General features: G+C 40.3%; 1 protein-coding gene across 1 annotated transcript in view; it reads left to right on the forward strand.

Moving 5' to 3' along the window:
• Positions 1-23,418, forward strand: part of NR3C2 (nuclear receptor subfamily 3 group C member 2) — a 202,192-nt gene that overhangs the window by 146,573 nt on the left and 32,201 nt on the right. The window contains exons 4-5 of the mRNA XM_035323874.1: positions 18,308-18,646; positions 19,080-19,224. Coding sequence (XP_035179765.1) covers positions 18,308-18,646; positions 19,080-19,224 — 484 coding nt within the window. The remainder of the gene's footprint in view (positions 1-18,307; positions 18,647-19,079; positions 19,225-23,418) is intronic.

The following is a 23,418-nucleotide window of genomic DNA, read 5'->3' on the forward strand; positions in this document are numbered from 1 at the left end:
TGGTTTATGCTCTTTTCAAGATTCTGTAATTAATTTTCAGTTAATTATGGACCAGAATGACTTCATGAGTTGTGAAGTTTCTTCCAGCATACGCTGTGATCAGATTTGTCGAGTCTCTCACTTCCGCACGAGACATTTTCATTCGACTCCCACCTCGCGCTGCCGTTCCTTACTCACACCCATCCCCACAGCAGCCTGGAGGGGTCGTGCTCAAACCCTGTAGCCCCACACAGGTGCTCAGCGTGGCTTCTTGCACGCCACCAGCTGCACCCTGCAAGGCAATCGGTGGCTTACAGCAGCCTCCCAGTTTCACTCTTGCTGCACACCACACTCTGTGCTGAAAAGCTGGAGAAGGGAAATGTTTTGTGTGGTGTGGCTTGAGAGGACCCCATCCCACCACTGACCCCTTTTATTGGCAGGTTCGTCCTTGCCCCTCTGGCGTGACCTAGTGACAAAGCAGCACTCCTGGTGCTGCTGCGTGAGTGCTGACGGTCCCTCTTCTGCTATGCAATGTGTTTTATATGCTTACAGGACAAAAAGGTCAACACCTTTTTGGTGTAGGACCATGATCCCTTCCTGCCTCAGCTCCCATGTAAAGCAGTTCTGAGACTAAGCAGCTCTGCTCTCCCACAACAGTAAGCAGAGAGCTTGCTGAAGTACCCTTCAGATATTGAAGGGAAATAAAGTAGATTTCACCTTGCAAATTACATAGTTCATTGCTCTGTCTGCAGAGACTGCCTGTGAAATCTGAATCTTGGTTTTGCATACATTTACATATGTAAGACACTTCATGCACAAGATGCTGTGTGTGATTTGTAGTCTTTGCTTGCACATCTCCTTATTTTTTATACATTAAAATATTTCAATAATATGAAAAATAGATTAAATGAGAGAATCAGTAATAAGATACAGTATTTCACCTTTTTCCATTTTCTGTTTAATAACTTATACTAGTAGAGATTTGAAACTATGATATTATTTTCAGTTACTGCAGCTTATGTGTTTATATTTTTTTTAATATCTTTTTGAGAAAAAGAAAGCAGTTGGGAGAAAAGGAAGGGGAAAAAATACAAGTATAAGAAAAATGAAAACTAAGAACTTAAATACAGCACCTCTTGGTCTACCAACTTACTACTAACCAAGGTTTCCTAAATCTGAAAGGAAAAAAAATGTCTGTGTAAGAAACCATAAAGCAATTTTGAGTACGTGTATGGTTAATTTTTATTTTTCATTTAAAATTTAACTGCAAAGCGTTTTGAAATGCCAATTAACTTCAACTGCATTTTTATTTGCTTTTATTATGGAGCATTTTCCTCTTGGGGGAATCAAGTTTTTTTGTGTGTGTGTGTGTTGTTTGTTTTTTTTTACTTGAAAATTCAGCTGGGTTCGTGTTAGTTCTTCTGAGAGACTTTTACCAATATACAGCAATAAGTTGTTCGTGGTTTTTGTAAAGCCAAACCTCATGTTGTCAATTTTTCTTGGATTTTAGCTGGACCAACCTAGTTCTGGTACCTACCGTTGTTTTGGCTGTCGCTACTATTGTTTCAAAGAGCATTCTTACTTTTCTAGATGCTACAGTCTAAGAAAACATTTGTGTTAGATAGAAATCCTCAGATTATGAGATTGTGGTAAAATCTGTGGTTTATCCTAGCAGAGAAAGTGCCACTGATTTCCCTGCTTTTATTTGTAGTGTACGGTGTATTGAGCCCCAGTCAGTAATAGAACCATAAGAGGTTGTAGCCTGCAACCATGCTGCCTTGTGCTGTGATTTTGTTAGGTCTTATAAATTTTGCCTGTGCTCTAAGATGGTTCAAAGGGAAATATCCATGTTGCTGCACAGAGTCCATGTTGGTGACTCTTCAGAAGAGCTCTTTCTGAGTGAGAGCCAGCTGCATTTAAGGCAGTGTTGTTGCTGCACCAACTCCCCACCATGCATTTGGTGAATATACTAAAAAAAAAAAATAAAAAAAAAATAATTAAAAAAAATTTAAAAAAGCAATCTTCCTCTTTGGGATCTTATAAGAAACTAAGTTCAGCAATTAATTTTTCCTACTTCTGTGTCTGTTTTTATCCATGTTACAAGATACTGCCCTTGTCCTGCTCCTGATGCGACCCCACTAAGGTTTCATCTGAACCATCCTCAAGAATAGTTTAGGTAACTATTTGAACAGTCACGTGAACCAACCATTAAGAAACTCTTTGGGAATGATGAAAAAATGCAGAATTTTGAAGAGGGCTGGTAATCTCTCAGGCATTGATTAAAAAACAGTATTGAAAGTCTGTTCTTGCACTTTGCATTTTGCAGATGATTTTGTTTCATACATGATGTCAGCTCAAGAAGGCACACTGCAGCAGTCCAAAAGCACACAAGTCACATGCAGCAATCCTTAATCAAACTCATAATCAGGTTCCTGTTCTCAGTCCCTCTTTGTTTTTTCAAGTTTTGCTAGTTTCAGCTCTGCCTTCTGACTCGCGTCCAGCTGCCAGCTCCGTTTGTCTTTCCTCCAGGAACAGCCTTTCAGGCTTTTGGCAAAGGCCTGCTGAACTCCAGACTTCCCTGTTTCATCTGCTGGATGCTCCATCGTACCATTCATGGCATAACAACCTCGGCTGCCAGCTTTGCAAAGGAGTTGCAACTTTTCAAGTCTCCTGCTGGGAGTACGTGCCCCAGCCTGCCTGGCGTCACGTGGCGGCACTGTGCATGCAGGCTCTCAGAGGTTTTGTCTGATTTCAGTGGTATACACCTCTCGCTGCACGGGCTCAAAGGATGCTCTGTCCTGAGCTGGCCATGTTGTACACTTGGGATTTTGCTTTGGTTAGAACCAAAAGGCTAGGAGAGGCAATTGGAGCCTTCACAGAAAGAAGGTTTAGGTCCTCCCAGGAAAGGTGAAAAAAATCTCCAACCTTTGTGCCGTTGTTACGCGATGCAGCTGAAGCAAAGCAATGGATCCTGTTGGGGTGCTGTCTGCCAGGTGTTGGCTGGCTGTCTTCTGTGAATTCAGGCTGCAGTGCCCATGAGCTCTTAAACTTTTATTTTTAGGGCTTCACCTCCAGGATGCTCTCAGGATAAGAGGACAGCTGTGTCTTCTTGACTCCCTGGGACCAAAGTAGACTCCCCTTTTTACCTGTGTCCTGATATAGCGCTTCTCTGCCTTGTGGGGAATTTAAATTTGACAACCTGTTCTCCTACAGATCCTGAAATGAATTGTTGTTTATCTTTGTCACTCACAAAGATGCATAAAAGCAAGCAAGCAAGCTCATTACACCTCTGTTTATTTTTTTGTCTCACTATGCTGGAGCAGACCAGAATCCCCTTTGCTGTTTCCAAAATTCTCTTTGCACAGCTCTCAATGTTTTGTTTTTTCCTGAATCACCAAATTATTGCATTTCCTTCCGCAGTGTTGTGAGTCCATTTCCTTTTCACTCTTCCCCACAGTAAAACAGTAGTCCCTGCTATGAAAGTATGCCTGTGTCTCCCGTTCCTCTTTCCAGAGCTGCTGGTTATTGCCAGAGCCCTTCTGAAACCTCACCCTGCGGTCTGTGATGGTGTGTTTCCATTTCTCGCTTCTCCTTCACTGCAGAAAACTGTAGAAGCAAGAGGAACTTGTCCTTTTAGCTTCAACTGAGCCATTGCTTCAGAGAGTTTCCACCTGAGTAAAAAGATGTGAAGGTCTGACTTGCCGTTTCTGACACTACCTTGGGCATAGTAGGCTCACTGTGCCGAGCAGCAGTTTTTGTTAAAACCCTCAATAGTTGCCTATAGGCACACTGTGCGCCAATTTGGAAGAGCCTAACATAAAGCAATGAGAGTGATCAGCAGTCTTAAAACCTTGACTGGTGGAGACAGATTGAGTTAGTTGGCATTGTTTAGTCCAAAAAAAGACTGAAGGGAAGGTTGAAAAGAGGGAAGATACAGGTGTCTTCAAAAACATGAAGTGTTGCTGAAGAGGAGGAGGAGATGATCTGCTTTCTGTGTCTGTGAAAGGCAGGGCAAGAAGTAATGAGCAGCAAGGAAGATTGAAGTGAGGAAATGGAAAACTAGAATAGTTAGTCTGAGAAAGATGTGAGGTCTGTCACTGGGCATCTTAAAGATCAGTTAAGACAAACATTTGTCAGAAATGATGAGGCTGCAGCTGGTCCTGGTCTGAGAAAGAGGATGGATCGTACAGCTGTCCTACATCTCGTCCAGACTATGTAATCGTGTTAGGTAAGCAGACCTAAGTTAGCTAATTTGTGTGCAAATCAAAGAAATATGAAAATGTTACTTCCATGTGACAAAAAGACATTTGAGATTCTATATCTCTGTCCTGCACGACAGCATATTTTGAAGAAGCAGTGATGCTAAAACTCTGCAAATCGCATGCTCTTTCTTCTGACGTTGTGTTGCTTTTTTGATTGTCTGCTACTTTGGCACTTCACAGGTTTCAACTTGACTCCAGAGCTGTGGTTTACTCCACTAATGTCACAGGGAAAATTATTCAATCACAGATTGTGCCTTAGCACGTGAATTTGTTGTTCTTTCTCCTTGTTCTCACATATGTAGTTTGCTTCAGAATTACCTTAGTAACTTGTATTTTGTTTTGAATCCTGTTTCCTTCTTTTTTTCCACCAATTCCCAAGTGCAGGGCTTTCCATTTTTAGTCTCTATGTTTTGCTAAACAAAGTGTGAGAAGTAGCAAGGATACCTGGCTCAAAAAGCAGACTTTGGAGTTAGATGTTCGTAGAAAGAACAATCCACAGTCGGTTTTGGAGGAAATTTAGAGCAAATTTAAATCTTAGAAGTACACAAGAGGCAAGAAGGTGGCGTTTAACAAATAGGAAAACAAAGCGAAGCCACCAGTCAGTATGTTTGTGAGCCACCCAGTACCACACAGCTTCCTGCAAATTGACGTGGGTGATTTATGTGCTCTGGGTGTAAACTTGGGTTGCTCTTCTCCCCCTTCCTCCAGTGCTGTAATGTTTGAGTAATGGAAATCTTCCCTGCATAACATCCCTGCAGAAGGAGCAAGAGAAGGAAGACACGGTGAAACAGGAGTTTACAAGACTAGTCCATCCCCAGTGAGGAGATTGGTCAGTAAGGAGCAGAGACAATACCAATGTGGGATGATTCTCATGCCTCAAAGCCATGCGGTTGTCATACTGGAAAGAAAGCAAGCTGAGGAAACTTGTGTGTAACTTCTGGGTCTGCAGGTGGCCCAAGCACATTCAGGCATGTCATTTACATATCTCCTCAGAGAGGCATGTGTCAGTTTTAGTCATTATTGGCATTTCGTACACAACTACTTCAGCGTTGGGAGAATTTAGAAATGTGCCACACTGTCAGTTGTGAAGAGATACTCAGGTCGTATGATTCAAATCATACTATGGGTAATTTTGCAGAGTTGCATTTTCCCTGGAATGGTTGCTAATATCATAAGGTAGTACATACAGAACATTTTAGAAATGTTCAGGGTGATTTAGTAAAGCAGGTGATTAACATGGCTATATTCTTTTTTTTTTTTTTTTTATGACTAACCATGAACTGATGAAAAATGTGGTTGATAGGACTGCAGAAGATAAACATCCAGCTTATATTTCACAGATAGGATTGCTGTTCTGTTAAGCAGGGCAGAGGATTTCTGGAAGATGAAGGACAGACCACCAGCAGTAGAATCTATAAGAAATAAGGTCATTTGAGAGAAATCACTTGAGACTTGATGAAAACAGAGGATATGGAAATCACACAGGTGAGAAGACATGTCTCAAAAAGTTTTGCTGCTTGGGAAAAATACCAGTGGTGATGTGCATAATAAAGTTACAAGAAAGACTGCAAAGGGAAGTGCAGCACTTACGAAGTTTAGCTCTAGTAGTAGTAGTGAAGGAACAAAAATGAAGTATTTAAAGCATGGCGCACTCTTTAGCATGAAGTGGAAACATGAGCACTCGAGATTCAGAATGAGAGGTGCTGTGAAAGTGTTTGCTTATTGATGATTTTGAAAAACTCTGAACATGTTGTTGTGTAGCTGTGTCTCCGATGCAGATACAGAGAGGGTATTTGACACACAGTAAATGTCTGTAGGACTGTATCAGGACCAATCGAGATGGCTTAGTGTTATCATCAGAATGAAGGGCACAGAAATCGCAGAACGGGCTTGGTATTGGGTATCAACCCAAATAAAATCAGGAGAGAAGACTTGGATGAGGAACGCCTGCAGAAGGTTGGATGAGAGTGGGTATCTTGGGAGGGAGGTTGTCACTTGGCACAAGGCAGAAACCAGTGATCATAGCCAAGAGCATTCAGTCTGGTACATTGGAAGATTTCAAAATCTGTTCTCCAAAGTTTCCCTAACTTTGTTTTTAACCAAATTATTACCAATGCCAGCAGCTCAAGCTGCTATCATATTGTTGCTGCAGATGTTTTGGAGTTGTAGGTGAAAAGTGCTAGAATTGTAAGTGACCTATACTTTGCATTATTTGTTGGTATTTTACTGCTAGTCTTCAAATCTATTTGATGAATAGTTGAAACTAGCGATGCATTTAGTAGACAACAGCTCAAAAATCATAGAATTTGCCATCCGTTTGATGAATGAATAAATAATCAGTAAAATATGAGTTATGGGAGCATCTGAAAAGGACTGATTAAGATTGGCTTTCATCAAAATTATAATTTTATTTTGTAAGCTTTTTTTAAGGCTTTGTTTATTGGATGATTTAAATATTTAGTAAATACATTTCTTTTGAAATTAATGAAGAAGCACAAAAGGGAGTTTTATGTACCAAAAATGTTAGTTGCGAGGCTGTATTATGTCAGTTGGGGATTTTATATGAAATATATGTGGGGGAAATTTTCATACTTTAGACATTTCTCATTAAAAATCTTTATCAAAAACAGCTTGATTTGATTTTAACAGGAAACCACTAATTGGCATTTGGTAAAAGTTGTTCCCACACGGGGAGGAGTACCCCTATGAAACTGTTATTTTTCAATTAATTATCACTTTGAGGATTGCTGAGAAACAAGCAAATGTGTTAGACATTTTCCCTGACAACCTAAATATTCCTGTAAAATGCACTTTGGAACTCAGCTTTCTTTTGTCACTTTTGTCCGTTATCTCTTCATAAATGCATAGCCCGAAGCTCAGCGTAGCTTAAAAACGGATTAATCCCTCCTGTCTTCTCTTCCTAAGCCTTCCCCAGTGCCTTCTCTTCTTGATTGCTTGGGACAACATCACTGTCTCATCAGACAGGTACATAACCTGAGCTTCATCATTGGGTCAGACCTCAAAATATGCAAGATTTTATCTGAACTTTCACTTTAATTTTTCTGAGAGGCAGCTATGATAGCTTCTGTGCTGTCTTTGCAAGGCTGCTTCTTTTATCAGTGCTCCAAAGACCATCCCTGCGAGCAGATCTCTGTGGCTGTGGATCCACAGTCCTGAATCCTGCACGCAGTGAGCCAATGAGAGGAACTTGTCTGTTCCACAAGATGTGTGCAAGCGCTGTTATGAAGTGCCACCTCCCTGTAGGTTTTTGTATTTCACCACTCGATTTCTCCAGCCATAACTATAATAAGGAGGGAATGTAGATTTATCATCAAATTTTGTGAAGAATTCTCATTAAGTGGGTGCATAATTATTTGAAATAACATTCTCTGAAAGTACCTGTGAAAGGTTTACTATTATGCTGGAAGAGTGTCTGAAGTAGGGTCCTGCTGAGGGTCAGTTCTGGGTCTACGATTTCACTAATTATTTGGATAACAAAATACAGAGTAAATATGTAACTACAGATTTGGAAGTTCGCCTCTGTGAACAGAATCAGAATTCGAAAGTACTTTTGGTGCTAGTATCTGAAATCAACACAGTGGCATTTTCAGTGAAGTGCAGAGGGTTACACTGAGATTTCAGGCATGCTAGTATGGAATAACAAAAAGCAGCTGTTTTGAGAACCGCTGAGAAGAGCGAACTGTGGTTGCATAACATTAAATGAGTCAATAATGTAAAATAGGCAAATCTGATACGAAGGTATTATTCCCTTCTCATCAGAGATGGCAAGCGTGGGCCTGATGACTGTGGTTTCACTACTGCTGGTCAGGGTGGTGGGACTGGGACAACCTCATAAATTGGTCACTTTCCTTCCTGTGCCAGTTGGTAGGATTCTGTCCTTCCCAATGGGTATCTCATCTCTTTTTAAGATCTCCAGTGTGCAAGTCTCTGTTGCTTCCCTTGGTAATTTTTTCCAGTTTTTCACAGACCTTTACGTTTAAACTCCTGACTCCACACAAGACCACCCAAAAACAAAACCCTGTGTCTGAAAGCATTGTCTAAAGGCTTCTTGAACTCTGTCAGGCACAGTGCCATGACCATTGCCCTGGGGAGCCTGTCCCAGTGCCCAACCACCCTCTGGGTGCAGAACCTTTCCCTAACACCCAGCCTGACCCTCCCCTGTCCCAGCTCCACGCCGTCCCCTCAGGTCCTGTCGCTGTCCCCAGAGATCAGAGCTCAGCGCCTGCCCCTCCGCTCCCCTCATGAGGGAGCTGCAGGCCGCCATGAGGCCTCCTCTCAGTCTGCTCTGCTCTGGGCTGAACAAACCCAGGGTCCTCAGCTGCTCGTCTCCTCTAAACCCTTTGCCATCTTCCTACACCTCCTTTGGACATTCTCTAATAGTGTTGTGTCCTTCTTATATTGTGGCCCCCACACAGTGCTCAAGGTAAGGCCGCACCCAGGACAATCCCTCCCCTTGACCAGCTAGCCATGTCGTGCTCGATGGACACCAGGGTAATGCTGGCCCTTTTGGCTGCCAGGGCACACTGTTGACTCACATTCAACTTGTCGTTGCCCAAAACCTTGGATCCCTTTCTGCAGGGCTGCTCTCCAGCCTCTCATCCCCCAGTTTATATGTATGTCCAGGACTGCACCATCGCAGCCAGGTGCAGCAGCCAGCACTTAGCTCTTGATCCATTTCATGCAATTGTTGATTGCCCAGCCCTCTTGTCTGTCAAGATCTCTCTACAAGGCCTTGCCATCCTCAAGGAAGTCAACAGCTTCTCTTAACTCAGGATCATCTATAGAGTTGCCTAGTATGCATTTGAGTCCTGCATTCAGATCAATTATAAAAACATAAAGAAGAAGTGACTCCAAAATGGAGCCCTGTGGAACCCCACTACTGACTGGCCACCAGCCTGTTGTAACTCCATTTGAGCTCAACCCATCAGCCAGTTGTTCACGAAATTTCCTATGTTGTGTCTAGAGAAAGGTGTATACAGTCTAGAGACAGCACAAGGAACACAGATAATAAGAAGCTTAGGAAAAAAATATATATATATTTGTAAAGAAAAGTTGAGGAAACAATTTAAGTTAGTGTAGAAGAGAGAAACATATTCAGACTTTCAATTCAAAAAGTGGTATAAAGGATGGGACAGGAAAGATAATTTGTTTTTTATGGCCACTGGGGGGATGATGAAGAGAAATTAACTTCAGTACAGAAAAAAATAATGATTTGGAATAAGAGATGTTGGGGAAAAACTGAGTAGTTAAATGTTGGAGAAAGATGCGGGATATTGTGAGATTGCCTTTGTTGGAGATTAATAACATAGTGGGCTGAGCAGAGTATAGTTGATGATCCTGCTCAAAGCAAGAGGATAAACTGCTTCCCATGCATTGTCTCTGTGCTCTGCAACGTTGTAGTGGGGCAGCATTACACCCTGCTGTATGTTGGAATCTGTTCCAAAGGAGGCAAAATGCAAGCATTTCTGGAACTGGCATATAAGCAAGCAAAGTAAGAAGCAGTAAATATATATTTAGTTACAGATAGTTTTATTAGTATTTTAAATCAAACTAGAATAAAGAATGAAAATATGTTTAAATGAACACAGTGAAAAAAATGTATAATTATGTAGATTAAAAAGTACTTTAGGAGCTTTTCCTTTTGCTTGTACTTTACCTCCCTTTTGGGTATACTGAGTGTGAACTAAAAGCAAGAGTGGCTGGCACTTATAGATGTGCTTGGATGTTTTTGTCTGGCCAAAGGCAAATAAAATGTGACATAGCCATAGATCAGTCTTCATGCACGTTTATTCCTTGTCTTTAAGCTGTCCACTCCTGTCAGATTAAAGTGTTACTTATTAATTAGTAAGCAGTTGTGAATGGTGTTGGCAATGCCAAACTATGTCATTATTTCCTTTATGCCTACCGTTTCATTCTGCTGAATTCAGTCATTGGCTCTGATCTTATTCTCCACTAAAAGCATGCTTCTGCTGGTGGAGGATAAGAAAGATACTCGGATTTTTTCATAGCTTTGTTACTTAAATTAAAAATTCTACCTGTATACTGATTCCTCAGGCTCACAGCATGTGATGCAGTTTTCTATCACATTCTATCTCCTCAGGGACAGAGCTGTCAGAAACAACTTCTAAAATTTATTTTGCTCTGTAAAGGTGGGACCTTTATCTTCTTTCTCACCAGCTACAGTCTTCCTTTCTTTGTATATTTAGATAAACTGTGTGGTCCGTTCAGTGTATCTTAAATGCTGTTGCAGAAACACTGCTTTGCAAGTGCAATGTCTGTTTGCTACTGTCATACATGACAAATTTAAGTAATTTTGGGTTCTTCTTTTCAGTCCCTGTACAACTTGTCCCCTGCTGCCGTTGTTTTCTATTTGCTTTCTCCCCTTGGTCTGCCCAGTCAAACTGGTGACTCATCCTCTTGGGCATGCGAGTCTCCAAGTTTTGTACCCAGGTACAAATCCTCTTACGCTCAAGAAAACACTCAGGTTCACATTTAGAGGTTCTTCATCAACCACAGCTCTACTAAAAAGCAATAGTTTGCTTTCCAAAGTGGGTAATCAGTTTAAGGAAGCTGTAAGATCCTGTCCTTGTTATTCCCTTCTTTGTTTCCTGAAGAATAAAATGTGTATGCCTGAACGCAGTTTTTGTAGGACTAATACTGTACAATCTTGTTTGGATTATTGCTTTTCACTTTATTCCGTGTGTGTGTGTATATATATATATAACGTCTATATTATTATCTAGAATTTGCTCAACTAAATCTCTTACCCATTGTGCTAGACACTTAAGTGAAAAATATGTCTGTACCAAGATAGCTCAAAATTTTCATATATGTCAAGATACAGCAGACTGGGGGAAGGGACACACTATTTGTGGTAGCAGTAAAATAGCTAATGAGAACAGATGTCAGCTCGCTGAAGCAAGTGAGGCAAAGGCACCAGACAAACATGATGGAAAGTTTAAAAGGAGGAAAAAGTGGCATTTTGTTGGCGCATTTATCTGTGCAAAGGTGGAAGCAAGTGATGAAGTGCGTATGCTTGGTGAGGGCTCAGGAAAGTCTTCCCAAAAGCTGTTGCAGCTGCATCAAAGGAGACTCAGCAGCTTGATCCTTTGGTGGCTGGTACAGAGCAGCACCCAAGGCTGTGTTCGGAGGGGAGAAGCAGGCGGCAGGGGAGGGGTGTGCAGGAAAGCTCTGAGACATTTGGTGTGGGGGCAATGGGACAAAGCAGGATGGCTGTTGAGGCTGGGAAGGAGGCAGTGGTGGTAGCTCAAGTGCAGAGCTTGAGCAGTGAAGCAGGGACCTGGTGGAGGAGCTCAAGCCTGTGAAATGCAGGTACTGCTGGCAAGGTGTGCGGAGCAGGCTCAGGCAAAGGCAGTCAGTCACAGACGATGGGCTTGAGTGAGGAGGAGGATTTTGGTGATACTCAAAGTGCGTTTTGACTGCAGCGTCTTTTCTGTCCTCAGACTGCCCAGATCACTGGTAGTACTATGCAAGTGGTATTACTTGGAAATAATCACAAATTGTACCAGGAAAAAAAGGATCTCTTACACTGTTTGAAGTGCATCTAATGCATTTTTTCCATTTGTCTTTTACATCTATTTACTAAAATATCTATTTACTAAAATTGCTGGGTTTTCTTCTCCTTTACCTCTTTTTATTTTATTTTTCTTAAACCATCTTTTTTCTGTGCTGTGTCCTTTCATGTCCTTTTTGGTTTCCCATTTCCTTCTGCTGATGTTCTCTGCTTTCCACCAGAGGTAGCATATGGTCTTGTAATGTGTTCTTGGTATCACTTACTGACTCAAATGTGTTTTACAACACGGATGAAATTAAGATCAGTTGGGTCAGGATCAGTTTGGTCCTGGCTCTGGCAGAGCTTTAGAAATGATAAATAAGTCTCTGGCTTAGTTGTCTGTATCATGACTTCAGCTTTACAAATACCAATTATTTTTTGATAGGCAAAAGGTAGGATCTGAATATCATCTCTTAAAGAAAAAAATCTGGTTCCCGGGAATTATCAGTTGCAAGCATTGTAATTCACATATACCTACACAGAACTATAGATGATTTTTTATTATTATTTTATTTTTTAACTTCTGGTTTTGCTTTAGCGCTCTGGATACCAGTTTGAAATTAAAGATCATTTTAGATTGTTTTCTAAATTTAAGCACTACTACAATTCTGCAACCAAGATACTACCCTGTTAAAAAACTGCTGAGTTATAACTTTTTTTTTTTTTTTTTAAATCTACTATTGATAGCATTTTGTTCTTTGACGTTGTTGGATCCCATTTCTTTACCAACAACACTAATTTTGAGCCTATGATGAGTAGTTACCAGATTTGGGGCTCTTCGGAGTTCCAGATTTAATTCACATTTACTCCCTGGGGATAGAGGGAATAGATTAGCTCCCTCTAAACCCAACTTCTATAGCACATGTAAGTTTACCGTGGTGTCATGTAGTAGCTTAGCAGTCTTGTAACTAACCTGAAACCTCAGACTTAACCTCTTAAAATTGGGAATGCTGTGAATTTGTAGCTGATGTTCGCATCAATATTATTCAGAAAATAATTTACAATAGGTTAATATCCAGTTAATCTCCTGTTATGCAGCTGCATAAATGCTGTAGATGACCAGAAGACTGCCGAATGTTTAACTGATCACCTGAAAACTCACAATCATAAAACCATAGGACTCCCAGCTTTGACTTTCTGACAGTAGTCTGAAGGGTCAATGCTCAGGAGCCAGCTGTCCAAATCTGAATCCACCCCAGTCCCTGGACAATAGCCGTTTTCAAATGCTTAAGCCCAGTCTTTTTGCTGGATTGTAAGTCTTGAGACAGCAGTAAGATATCCATCTCCCTTACAGTCTTACCAGTGCCTAAGACTGTGCTACAGTGACTTTTGTACAGTGTCTGGCTTCCTCAGTACCTCTGTGGGAGCACCACTGGCCCTTTGGAGGCAGGTGGGACCGATGCTCGAGGTGAGGCGTGCTCTCACTCAGGTTTCAGAGCACATGGAACAACAGATGGCTTTTCAGACTTTGAAGGCTTTCCTTTGGACTTGGGCAAAGTTGGGCAAAGGCCTGCTCATGAAATCCAGGTAAACGTTTGCCTATTCCTTCCAGGGGAACAGAGTGTGTTATTTCCAGTCCGACCTGTTGCTTATTTATTTCTCTGTTATACTACAATTTACTGTTACAGGGAAGGTCTGTTGGACATGCCTGTTCAAAGTGCAACTTCATGACCTTTCAGCTGCTTCACCTTACTTCAATGTTTGTTTTCAGTGTAATGTGCAAGACCTCCTAAAATACTTAACAAAAAATGTGTCAGATATTTAAGGTGTTAACCTCAGGTACACCTGCAGTGAGTCTTTCACTACTGTTTGTTTTTCTTCAGCTGTTACTCCAGCTCAGATTACTTAAAAACAAAGGGGTTATGATATCATGGCTGCAGTAATGCTGGACAGAAGGGTCAAGAAGTCACTGGCAGCGCTGCCATCCCAGTGAAGGTCTTATCCCAACCCCAAGTACTTGACAGGCTTCCTCTCTGCAGTGTGAATGCCCCATCCCTGTTCTGCACGGAGACCCTGCAACTTCTCAGACGTCTCTGCACACAAGTCCTGATGAGTGTGGCTTTTCCCCTCTGATTCAGGGGTGGCTTTGTTGGTTTTCTAGTTGGTATTCCAATTAGAGAGCAAATGTGAAAAACACTTTCACGAGACAGGCTCGGAGTACGTACTTCTCTGCGCTTGTATTTAATCTTTACTTGTTGGTTTCTGTGGGAGTTACCAAACCAGTTGAGCTAGAGTGCTGGCGTGAAGCCAAATGAAAAATACAGTTTTCTTCACTGTAAACATGACTGTCAAACAGTAATGTTTTTCTCAGCTTCATTTTAAAGGCATTATAATGGAAGAAAATGAAACTAAAACACATTTTTATGCCAGTATTATACATGGAAGAATGCTATTTCTTTTTTCTTTTAATGAAAAACTCCTAGGGAATAGAACATAGAAAATTCTGTTTTAATAAATATGTAATCAGTTATCTGTGTCGCTAGATACTTGATAGAGTTGGTAAGCCAATGCGTTTCTTATTCTGGTATAGTTAGAGTGAGGATGCATGTTTTTGCCTCTGCAAACATGAAAGATATGTAAAGTTCTTTATTTTTAGTCCTGTTTTGATAACAGAAAAAAAACATAGTGCCTGATAAAATTTAATGAATAACAACAGCAAACATTAATCTCTATTCACTCCTTCGGGCTTATTTTTAAACTCTCTTTTCAGTGGCCAATAACTCTGGTAACTCATCGTCAAGTGTTCTGCTGAACTTGGCCATCGTTGCTTTGCTTTGGAGATATATATATATATTTTTTTTTTTTTTGAAAAATGTGGAAGTTCAGCTTTGCCTTTCTAAGATAAATGTGAACTATATTTAACGCTCACAGTGATTTCACCAGTACGTCATCCTGTAGGTGCAACTGCACCAAATGGGGAACAACAGCATTTTCACTTACTTTTCAGAATTAAATTTAACATGGTTGTCTGCATCGCCTGTCTGTAACTCCCCCCGTTTTATTTTGCAGAGTGAGGAAAAAGCCTTTTTAACAAAATGTCTGATCAGCTGCAGCTTTGTAAAATGGCTTTTTGGGTACTAAGAACGGAAATTACATCTTGAAGAATGGATGTCAGCATCCACGTAACTTGATGCACCAGAGGATGAAAAATCCTTCAGTCATGTTTCATTGTTTGAATGAGCTTTTTTAAGAGCTTAGTAATAGAAAAGTAAGAAATAGGATTGGAAGGGAGGCTGAAGGGTCTTCTCATCTGTCCTGTCTCTTGAGACAGAAGCAGTTTTAGTGAAACCTCTCCTGACAGACATTTGTCTCACCTCTTCCTTATAACCTTCAATGATAGTTACTCCAGTGTTTCTCTATGTAATCCGTGCTAATACTTCAGATAATTAGGAAGTTTTTGTAAAGTATATGTGCATAGTTGAACAACAGAATTTTAAATTAAATTTTATTAGCGCTAGCACATTTTTATTTGCATATCTAATCCTTTTATTAAAAAATTCAACCCACACCAGTTGGTCTGGATATTTGCAGGCATAGATAAATTAAGAAATTATTGAAAACAGAAATACATGCTGTAGACGAGTTAATGAAATGGTGTTCAGCTCACTGAAGGAGAAGTTATGAAAGTTACATGAAGATCTCTGATGATCTCTGCAGATCTCCTGGCTGTGTCGATGCTGAAATCAGCCAGGAGAAACCTTCCCTCATTGTATGATGGAAATGACACCAAACTGATGTTCAGATTTTGCACTTCCTGCTGGATTCAATAACTCCTGCAGCAGAAAAGGATTGTGTTCATGTTTTGACGATGACAGTGAAAGAGCACCTGTTTGACAGGGCACCCTCAAGATCCTGCGTCTGAGTGGGAACACTGCTGTTTTATGTAGCGGTCTCTTGGGTTTTCCCTAACAAACAAGCTTTTCTTTTGGATCTTGGGATGAGCCAGCTCCTCAGAGTTCAAGGTACTGTGCCGGTAAGGAAGTGTTGGAAACAACAGGCTATTGTTGCGCTTGGGTGTGCATTGTCCTGAGCGCTGGGCGTCTGTATCCTGCCTCGCAGCACATCGAGCTCAGGCACAGCCGGTGGGTCTGGGCAGGCAGCCCCAGTTTCAAGGAAACAGTCAAGCACTAATGGCCCCCGGCACCAGCAGTAGTTTCAGGACAACAGCAGTGCTGATGTTCAGGAGGTTTTTCTTAAATTCTGGGTTTTGAAGAGTTTGTAAAAGGGTACTGAGTTCTGTGGGTCTTTGTGGGGAATCTGGGGCACCGTGAGAAGCAGCAGGGAGCGCTTGCTTTGAACACTTACCAGGAGGGAGCAGCACGGGGCGCTGAGCTGGAGTGGAAGTAAACATTTCAATAATGGAGCAGAGAGGTGAGGCGAGGTGGAGGCTGCTCAGAAAGGATCCTGAGACTGCAGTAAAGGAGCTATATTGAAGGGAAGAGGCATAGGAATTGATGATGGAGGGGAAAAAGAGAAGATGGACTTGGGACAAGGGATGGACTAAGATGGGTGTTTTAAGAAAGACTGAGATAAACTTGTATTTACTGATGCCAGCAAAAGGGATGTTGTAATAGTTAAGACAGAAGGATTTAAGAGTCCAGACAAGAGTTTTAGCTGTGTACAAATAGATAAGAAAGAATGTATTTGAGAGAACTTACTCTGAAAGAGCTGCGATCATTTATATTTAATTCATTATTTATTGACTTTAAAGATTATTTTTCTTAACATTTCCTCGTCATTGCTCCATGTTCAGTCCATCTGAATGTACAGGGAAAGCTTTCAGTTAACTGATACTTTACATAGGGTTTTAAATGAGAGGCTGTCTCTGCATTGCACTGTGTTTAATGTGGAACTGATGTGTATGACCTGTGCTGGTTTCGAGGCAAATCACACAATCACAGGGATCCTGTCTGCCCCAAGACTCCAAGCTGTGCTGCTGGGCAGGGCACCGTCTCTCTCCTTCTGGTTGGTGCTGGGAGCAGAGATAAAAGGAGCACCCCTGCTGGGAGATTCTCTTCCTCAGCGTATATCCCTGCTGTCAATTCCTGTTTCTCCAGATGTGAGCTCTGGGCATGGAAAACCAGCCAAAGTCAAAAAGGGAGTTTGTTGCAGTGTCACATAATGCAGCTAAGGCGAGCTTAGCCTCTGGGGTTGACACTGCTTGCAGGTTGAAACCATGACGCTGAAGGAGCAAATGGAACAGGGTGGGTGATGTGAAGCAAGCCTGCACTGCCTCTGCTGGATATATTGTACACTGAGCAGGAGAGAAGCATTGTGCAGAAATATATTTTTATCTGGACAAAAGTTTAACCTAAAATACGTTCAGAACATAAAATGAATAAATATTTTAACTATCTATAGAAATCAGTGTGAAATACTGCTCAGACTTCAAAAATTTCAAAAAATTAAGAACAGTCGATGAGCGATTGGAAGGAACCGGGTGATGGACTCCTCCTCCCCCCCCCCCCTTTTTTTTTTTTTTTTACTTTACTCTTACTTTTATTCTTTTATTTCCTATTCTTTTCTCACACTGTAGGATAACTTGTCTGGGTTGGGAGCAGGACTTTCTGCCTACTTAGATATCTGTGCTTCATGTGGCAATGTTGGTAAGGCAACCTGCAGGGTACGGCCAGCATCAGCCAGGAGTGGAAGCATGCTGGAGTTGTCTTCCAAGAATACTCAGCAAAGAAAAGTAGGGAGGTATAGCTTTAAAGGAGAAAAATAATTATAAATAAATAAAAATAAATATGAAGGCTAAAATCATTAAGAAAAATGTTGATAGCAGTGAGGGAGAAGAGTTGCGTGAGGTTCCTTGTTTTTGTCTAACTGGGTGCAAATTTGTAGCATTGTTTCAGAACTAGCCAAGAGAGAGGACGAGGATCTTAAGAAAGTATCAAAGCAGCAAAGTCAAAGGGATTTGACTAGATTAGGTTGTTCAAAATGGATTGACTGCATTTCGAGTTGAGGCGCAGCCAGGGTGTGTACAAGGACTCAAAAGCTTAGGAAAGCTCCAGGTCTGCTAATTTTAGGCATTGAAAAGGAGGTTTCTTTTGATTAGCAAATGCAATGCAGAACATGAATTGCAAACCTGCAGGTGATAAGTGATTCATCTAAGCTATAGTACAAATAAACTTCTGAAATGTTTAATCAGCACCTACTGCAGTACCTGGGATACTTTATGCATATCTATGTAGAGACGGACAGAAATGCAGGTTACTGGACATTGACACTTGTAGATGCACACTAAAGCAACAATAACAAAAAGAATTTAAATGTTTCTTCTGTTCCTGTTTCCAGTGTAACAGTGCTGCAGGCAGTGAGGTATTTTCTAAGGTTCAGGTGATTTCTGTGCACGTTTCACTTGCAAACTTTTGAGATGCTACTTCTGCTTTGATTTCCTGTCAAGCCAGGTTTATGCTGGCTTTTCATAGTTTCTACACTGACTTGTTTTTTGTGCTGCTTATCTTCACAGCCCGAAAGTCCAAAAAGCTGGGGAAATTGAAAGGGATGCACGAGGAACAGCCACAGCAGCGGCAGCAGCCGCCACCCCAAAGCCCCGAGGAAGGGACGACGTACATCGCTCCAGTAACTGAGCCCTCTGTAAACACAGCACTTGTCCCCCACATGTCTGCTATCTCACCAGCACTTACTCCCTCTCCTGTTAAGATCCTTGAAAACATTGAACCGGAGATTGTGTATGCGGGATATGACAGTTCAAAACCAGACACAGCAGAGTACCTGCTTTCCACCTTAAACCGCCTGGCTGGCAAGCAGATGATTCAGGTGGTAAAGTGGGCAAAGATACTTCCAGGTAGGACCATGAGGTATTTGGTGAAATTTCCATTAAGTCTTCTAGATTAATGAACTATTTGCCTGACAAATTGCATCTTTAGTCTGTGGGCTGGGTTGAAAGCCCTAAGCCCTCATGGGGGGAATGACATGAACATCTAAGAGAATATTGTTGATTTTTTTTTTTGATTTACGTAATGTTTGTTTCATATGTTTGTGAATGGTATTTTAAAAGGTTTCATTTTGAATAATAGCCTCTTAAGAAGAAAACATGTTTTGTCACTGGAATCAAAAATTACGTTTTCGTTTTTTCAGAAATGTACTTTGGAGGAGTGTTGCTCTTGTTCATGACTTCAATACTAGAAAAATACCAAGTGATGTATTTTCAGTGCTGGTTTCACCAACCCTTATAAAGGACAACATAGTTCATGGGTATTTTCTGGTTTGATCTCTAGGATTTAGAAACTTGCCTCTCGAGGACCAAATTACTTTAATTCAGTATTCGTGGATGTGTCTGTCATCGTTTGCCTTGAGTTGGAGATCATATAAACATACAAACAGCCAGTTCCTCTACTTTGCTCCAGACCTGATATTTGATGAGTAAGTATTCCTTAATGCTCCTTTTCAATGAAAACTTGAAGGATTACTCTTCTTTATTTGGTTTTGGGGCTAAGAAAATTTCAGCTAATCCCAGTTTAAGAAGAAGCTAAAAAGATTTTTCAATGACTCAGTTTTCAATTGGCAAAGCTATGTTACCACCATCCCCTTCTTAAGTATATAGATGCATTCACAAACTGGGAACAACTTGCTGGCTTGAAATATGACTGATACACTACCAAGATTTATAGAAAAAACATTTTTGGTATCTACTGGAGCTTGGAAAAATATCTAGCTTCAAGGAAATGTGAATGTTTAAATTGCCAGTTTTTTTCAGAGCAGTCATATAATAGTGCTTTTGTTAAGAATATACAGCTGTTCAATGAGTTTTCTTGACAGTCTTAATTACCCTTCTTTGCAATCATGAAAGAAGCCAAAATGTTTTTTCAGTAATGAAACATAACTTCTTTTATGATACATTCAGAGAAAAAGAAGGATCAACCAAGGAACCATTCCTTCTGAGTATGTGTGTTCCTTCATATTTTAAGTTTGTGTTTTAGTGCTTTGCCTTTGATGAGTATAATTTAATTTCTGTTCCATTCGCCTAGTGTTTATTCCAAGACAGTAAAGTCATAACGTAAATGAATACACAGGCAGTCAAACTGCAGTCGCATCGTGTGCTCATCCCAGAAGGTATTTTTCCTAGAGGTAAAAATGAGACACAATCAATAGGATATGGATGCTCTTGAAGGAAAAACAAACAAACAAAAAAAAAGAATGAACAAAAAAATAACTTACCACTCAATCTCCTGAAGCGTTTTTAAGTGTTTACTTCTTGGAGAAGATGCTTTGTCTCTGTCCATCTTTAACATTTTTGCTTTTGTATAAGAATTCCTAAATAATTAATGCATATAAGATGTGGTCCCAAAGCAGGAAGATTGTTTGTGAGTGGGTTTTTTGTTTGTTCATTTTTTTGTTGTTTGCCACCACCACCCACCCCCAAGGACCTGGCAGTTCACTGCATGTGGTTGAAAATATATTGCCAGACCCATTTTCCTTGTTGAAAGCGTTTCCACTATGACCTGGAACATTAAAGAATTACCACAGAAAAAAAGTATCTGTAGCTAAAGCTAACTGAAAACATGAACTTTAAAGAGTTCAGTTCTTCTGGGAAAATGCAGACCTAAAAGTTTGAACACAGAACTAGCTTTCCGTCTTTTGAAGAAATCAGTTGGGGGGAGGGTTTATTGGACAGGGAAGTCAATCCCACTTGGAAATAAAAGTGTATGTACATTGCTAGTAGTCTTGATACTTCAGCTAGGAGCAGCTTCCAGAATTTGAGACCAGTTGTGAGTTTTGTTTTGCAAGACTTGAAGTAGATGCCTGCAGAATTATACTGACACTGATACTAGAATCTAGTCAGGAAAAGGACTGCAAGAAAGAAATTTCGTAATGAAATGGTGGGATAGCTGCACCAGTGCTCACAGCGACTCTGGAGTCTCCATCTTTGGTGATCTCTAAACTTTGACTGGGCAAAGCACTGAGCAGCAAGCCTCCAGCATTGCTCCAGGCATTAGCCCTGCTGCAAGCAGGGGGCTGAATTGAGAACTCCAGAGATACATTCCAACATAAGTTATTTTGTGATTCTAAGTTTAATAAAAGCAACTCTTTCCCAGTTTTGACATAAGATCAGAGGGGAATTACTGGAATTGTACATGCCAACCAATACAGTTCAGTATAGAAAACATTCAGGTAAGCACAAAACTTAATAAACAGTTTTGAAAGACTGGAGATTGAAAACAAAAGTGTCATGCAGTATTAAAATATATATATAAATATTCTTGTATGGAATTCAAGGTGATTTTGACAGGTTAATCTCTCAGGTGAGCAAAACAAGATTGAATCTAGCAAACAGTAAAACATGAACAAGTCTAAGAACAGTTTTTCAAACAAGCAGGGCAAAAAGCATAAGTAGTCAATGACAATTCTAGTGCAATATCTTGTACAAGTGATTTTTCAGTGCCCATGTTTCATTTAGTTTTATTTCATCTTCAATATCAATACTTCAGGAAGTAGGTTACCTCATTTTTTTCACTGCATTTACCTTGTCTGTCTGCAGTAGGTTTTAACCTTCCTGTTTCATTTTACATCTATTCCCGTTTGTGAAAATATACTGGTTTGAAGCTTTGCTCTGGAATTGCTGAAGGCTGGTCCTTCACAGGCCTTTATTTCTGTGCCACAAGGTTTATCAGACCTCCCTAAGGTTCACTTGATGTAACTTTTTGAGTATTTTATCCCCACTGGCATTTTAGGACTTCTATTAGTCAATGCAGAATGAAAGGGGGATGCTTGAAAATGACTTTTCCTTCTGCTGGCTTGCAAGAATCGTGTTTCTATTAACACTAGGCCAAGATTTTCTTGTTATTTCTTCATATTGTGCCTGGAGAGGTCATTTCCTGTCCCTGGGCAAGAAGTAATTAGGAGGGTCCCTTGCCAGTATACTACCCAGAGGGGTTCAGCATTTTTCTTCAATGAACAGTTAAGAAAGAGTGAAAGTAGAGGTTGGCATTAGCAGAATTATGTTGCTTTGTTTTGCATTAAATGAATTTTCCGTTTACTCTTAACTACTGTGAATAAAAGGAAGCCATAAGTTTTCTGGAAGGCCATGATACATTATATTGTTTTCTTTCTTATTCTGAAGGCCTGTAAACAAGACAAGTAACAAATGAGAATCTCTGCTGCTAATAGCAGTTAAAGGCACCTCTGATTGCGTAAATGGAGAGCAAAGTGCCTCCCCAATAAATACACAGTTTGACTTCCTGTTAGGCATATGCAAGGCTGGAAATATTTGACCACCGTCATTCGGTCAGGTTATATATCTAATTAAGTGTACTGTTTGTCTTTGTGGATCATGCATATGTTCCATTGCTTTAATTGGGTTTAAGCAAATGCCAAGATGTGAACTGAGGGATAAGAAAATGGCCACGCAACCACTCAGCTGTTCAGCTTATTGCAAAAATGCCAAAAAACAGGCCGAAGGAGGGTATACAATAAACCAATGTGTTTCGTGTTGTGTGTATATAAGTTACCTTACCATATGTGTTTCTTTAATCTATTACTTTCATGGCATAGCAGTTGTAATCAAAGCTAGTATTCTATAGTTATAGCTTGAGTAAGCTATATCCTTGGTAAATTAATCTATAAAGCTCTGTTGTATATGTGACACCACATAATTCCTGTTACAGGTAAACACTCTTATAGGATGAGTGTTGCATGTGTAAAAACACTTAAAGGATGCTGCCATTACGTTCTTAAGGTTGTAAACTTAAATCCCAGAAGTTGCAAAATCCTAAAATCAAGATAGTCTGTATGAAATTGTAATTTGAGGCCTTTGGGTCTATGCTTTAAAAACTGTATCCATAACAAAACCTTTAAACTGTTATCCCATATTTTTCCCATGCAACTTCTTCCTTTTTTATTGATTGGGTTGGATGGGTTGTAGGGATGATAGAGGATTATGTAGTGAGAGATCTGGATTTTTGCTTCACTTGTTGCAGTTGAAGAAGTGATCTAGGGATTCAGGAGAACAGAAAGACATTAATTGGGAAGATTTTCTTAAGACATGGTAAAAGACTGCCTGATCCAAGACCCAAAGTTTTGAGACATTTCAGGTTCCTACTGCAAAGTAAGAGAAATCCCATGGGAAAAAAAATACTAGTGTTTATTTAACTCGAAGGGGAAAAAATTCTCTCAAGACTTAACCAAAGACTTTTAGCTGAAGTTTTCTAATCTAATTCAACCTGAGGCAGGCATATACATGGACAATTTCAGTCGAGAACATTAAATTTGTAAAATTATACACAACTGATAGCAGGAAACTGAAAGAGTTCTGCTTGAAATGGATGCAAAAAGCAAGAGATGTAGCAAAATATTTTTTTTAACGCTAAAATGAACAGTTTCCTATGGGGAACAGCCTAAAACATGATTTTTTAAGACATGATCATGGAAGGTGGGAAAGTTGGTTTCAGGTTCCCTTGGTATATCCCTTACTGAATTAATTAATCACTGAACTAACAGTTAAAAGAGCGTTTCTCTGACTGCTTCCTTTTGAAGGAGAAGCCCCCAACATTTTGGAAAAGAGATGGCACAACAGTATAGGTCTTAGAAGAAATCTGATGAGCTGAACCTTTAAATAGT

The sequence above is a fragment of the Oxyura jamaicensis genome, chromosome 4 (assembly GCF_011077185.1).
Source record: "Oxyura jamaicensis isolate SHBP4307 breed ruddy duck chromosome 4, BPBGC_Ojam_1.0, whole genome shotgun sequence".
NCBI classification, from domain to species: Eukaryota; Metazoa; Chordata; class Aves; order Anseriformes; family Anatidae; genus Oxyura; species Oxyura jamaicensis.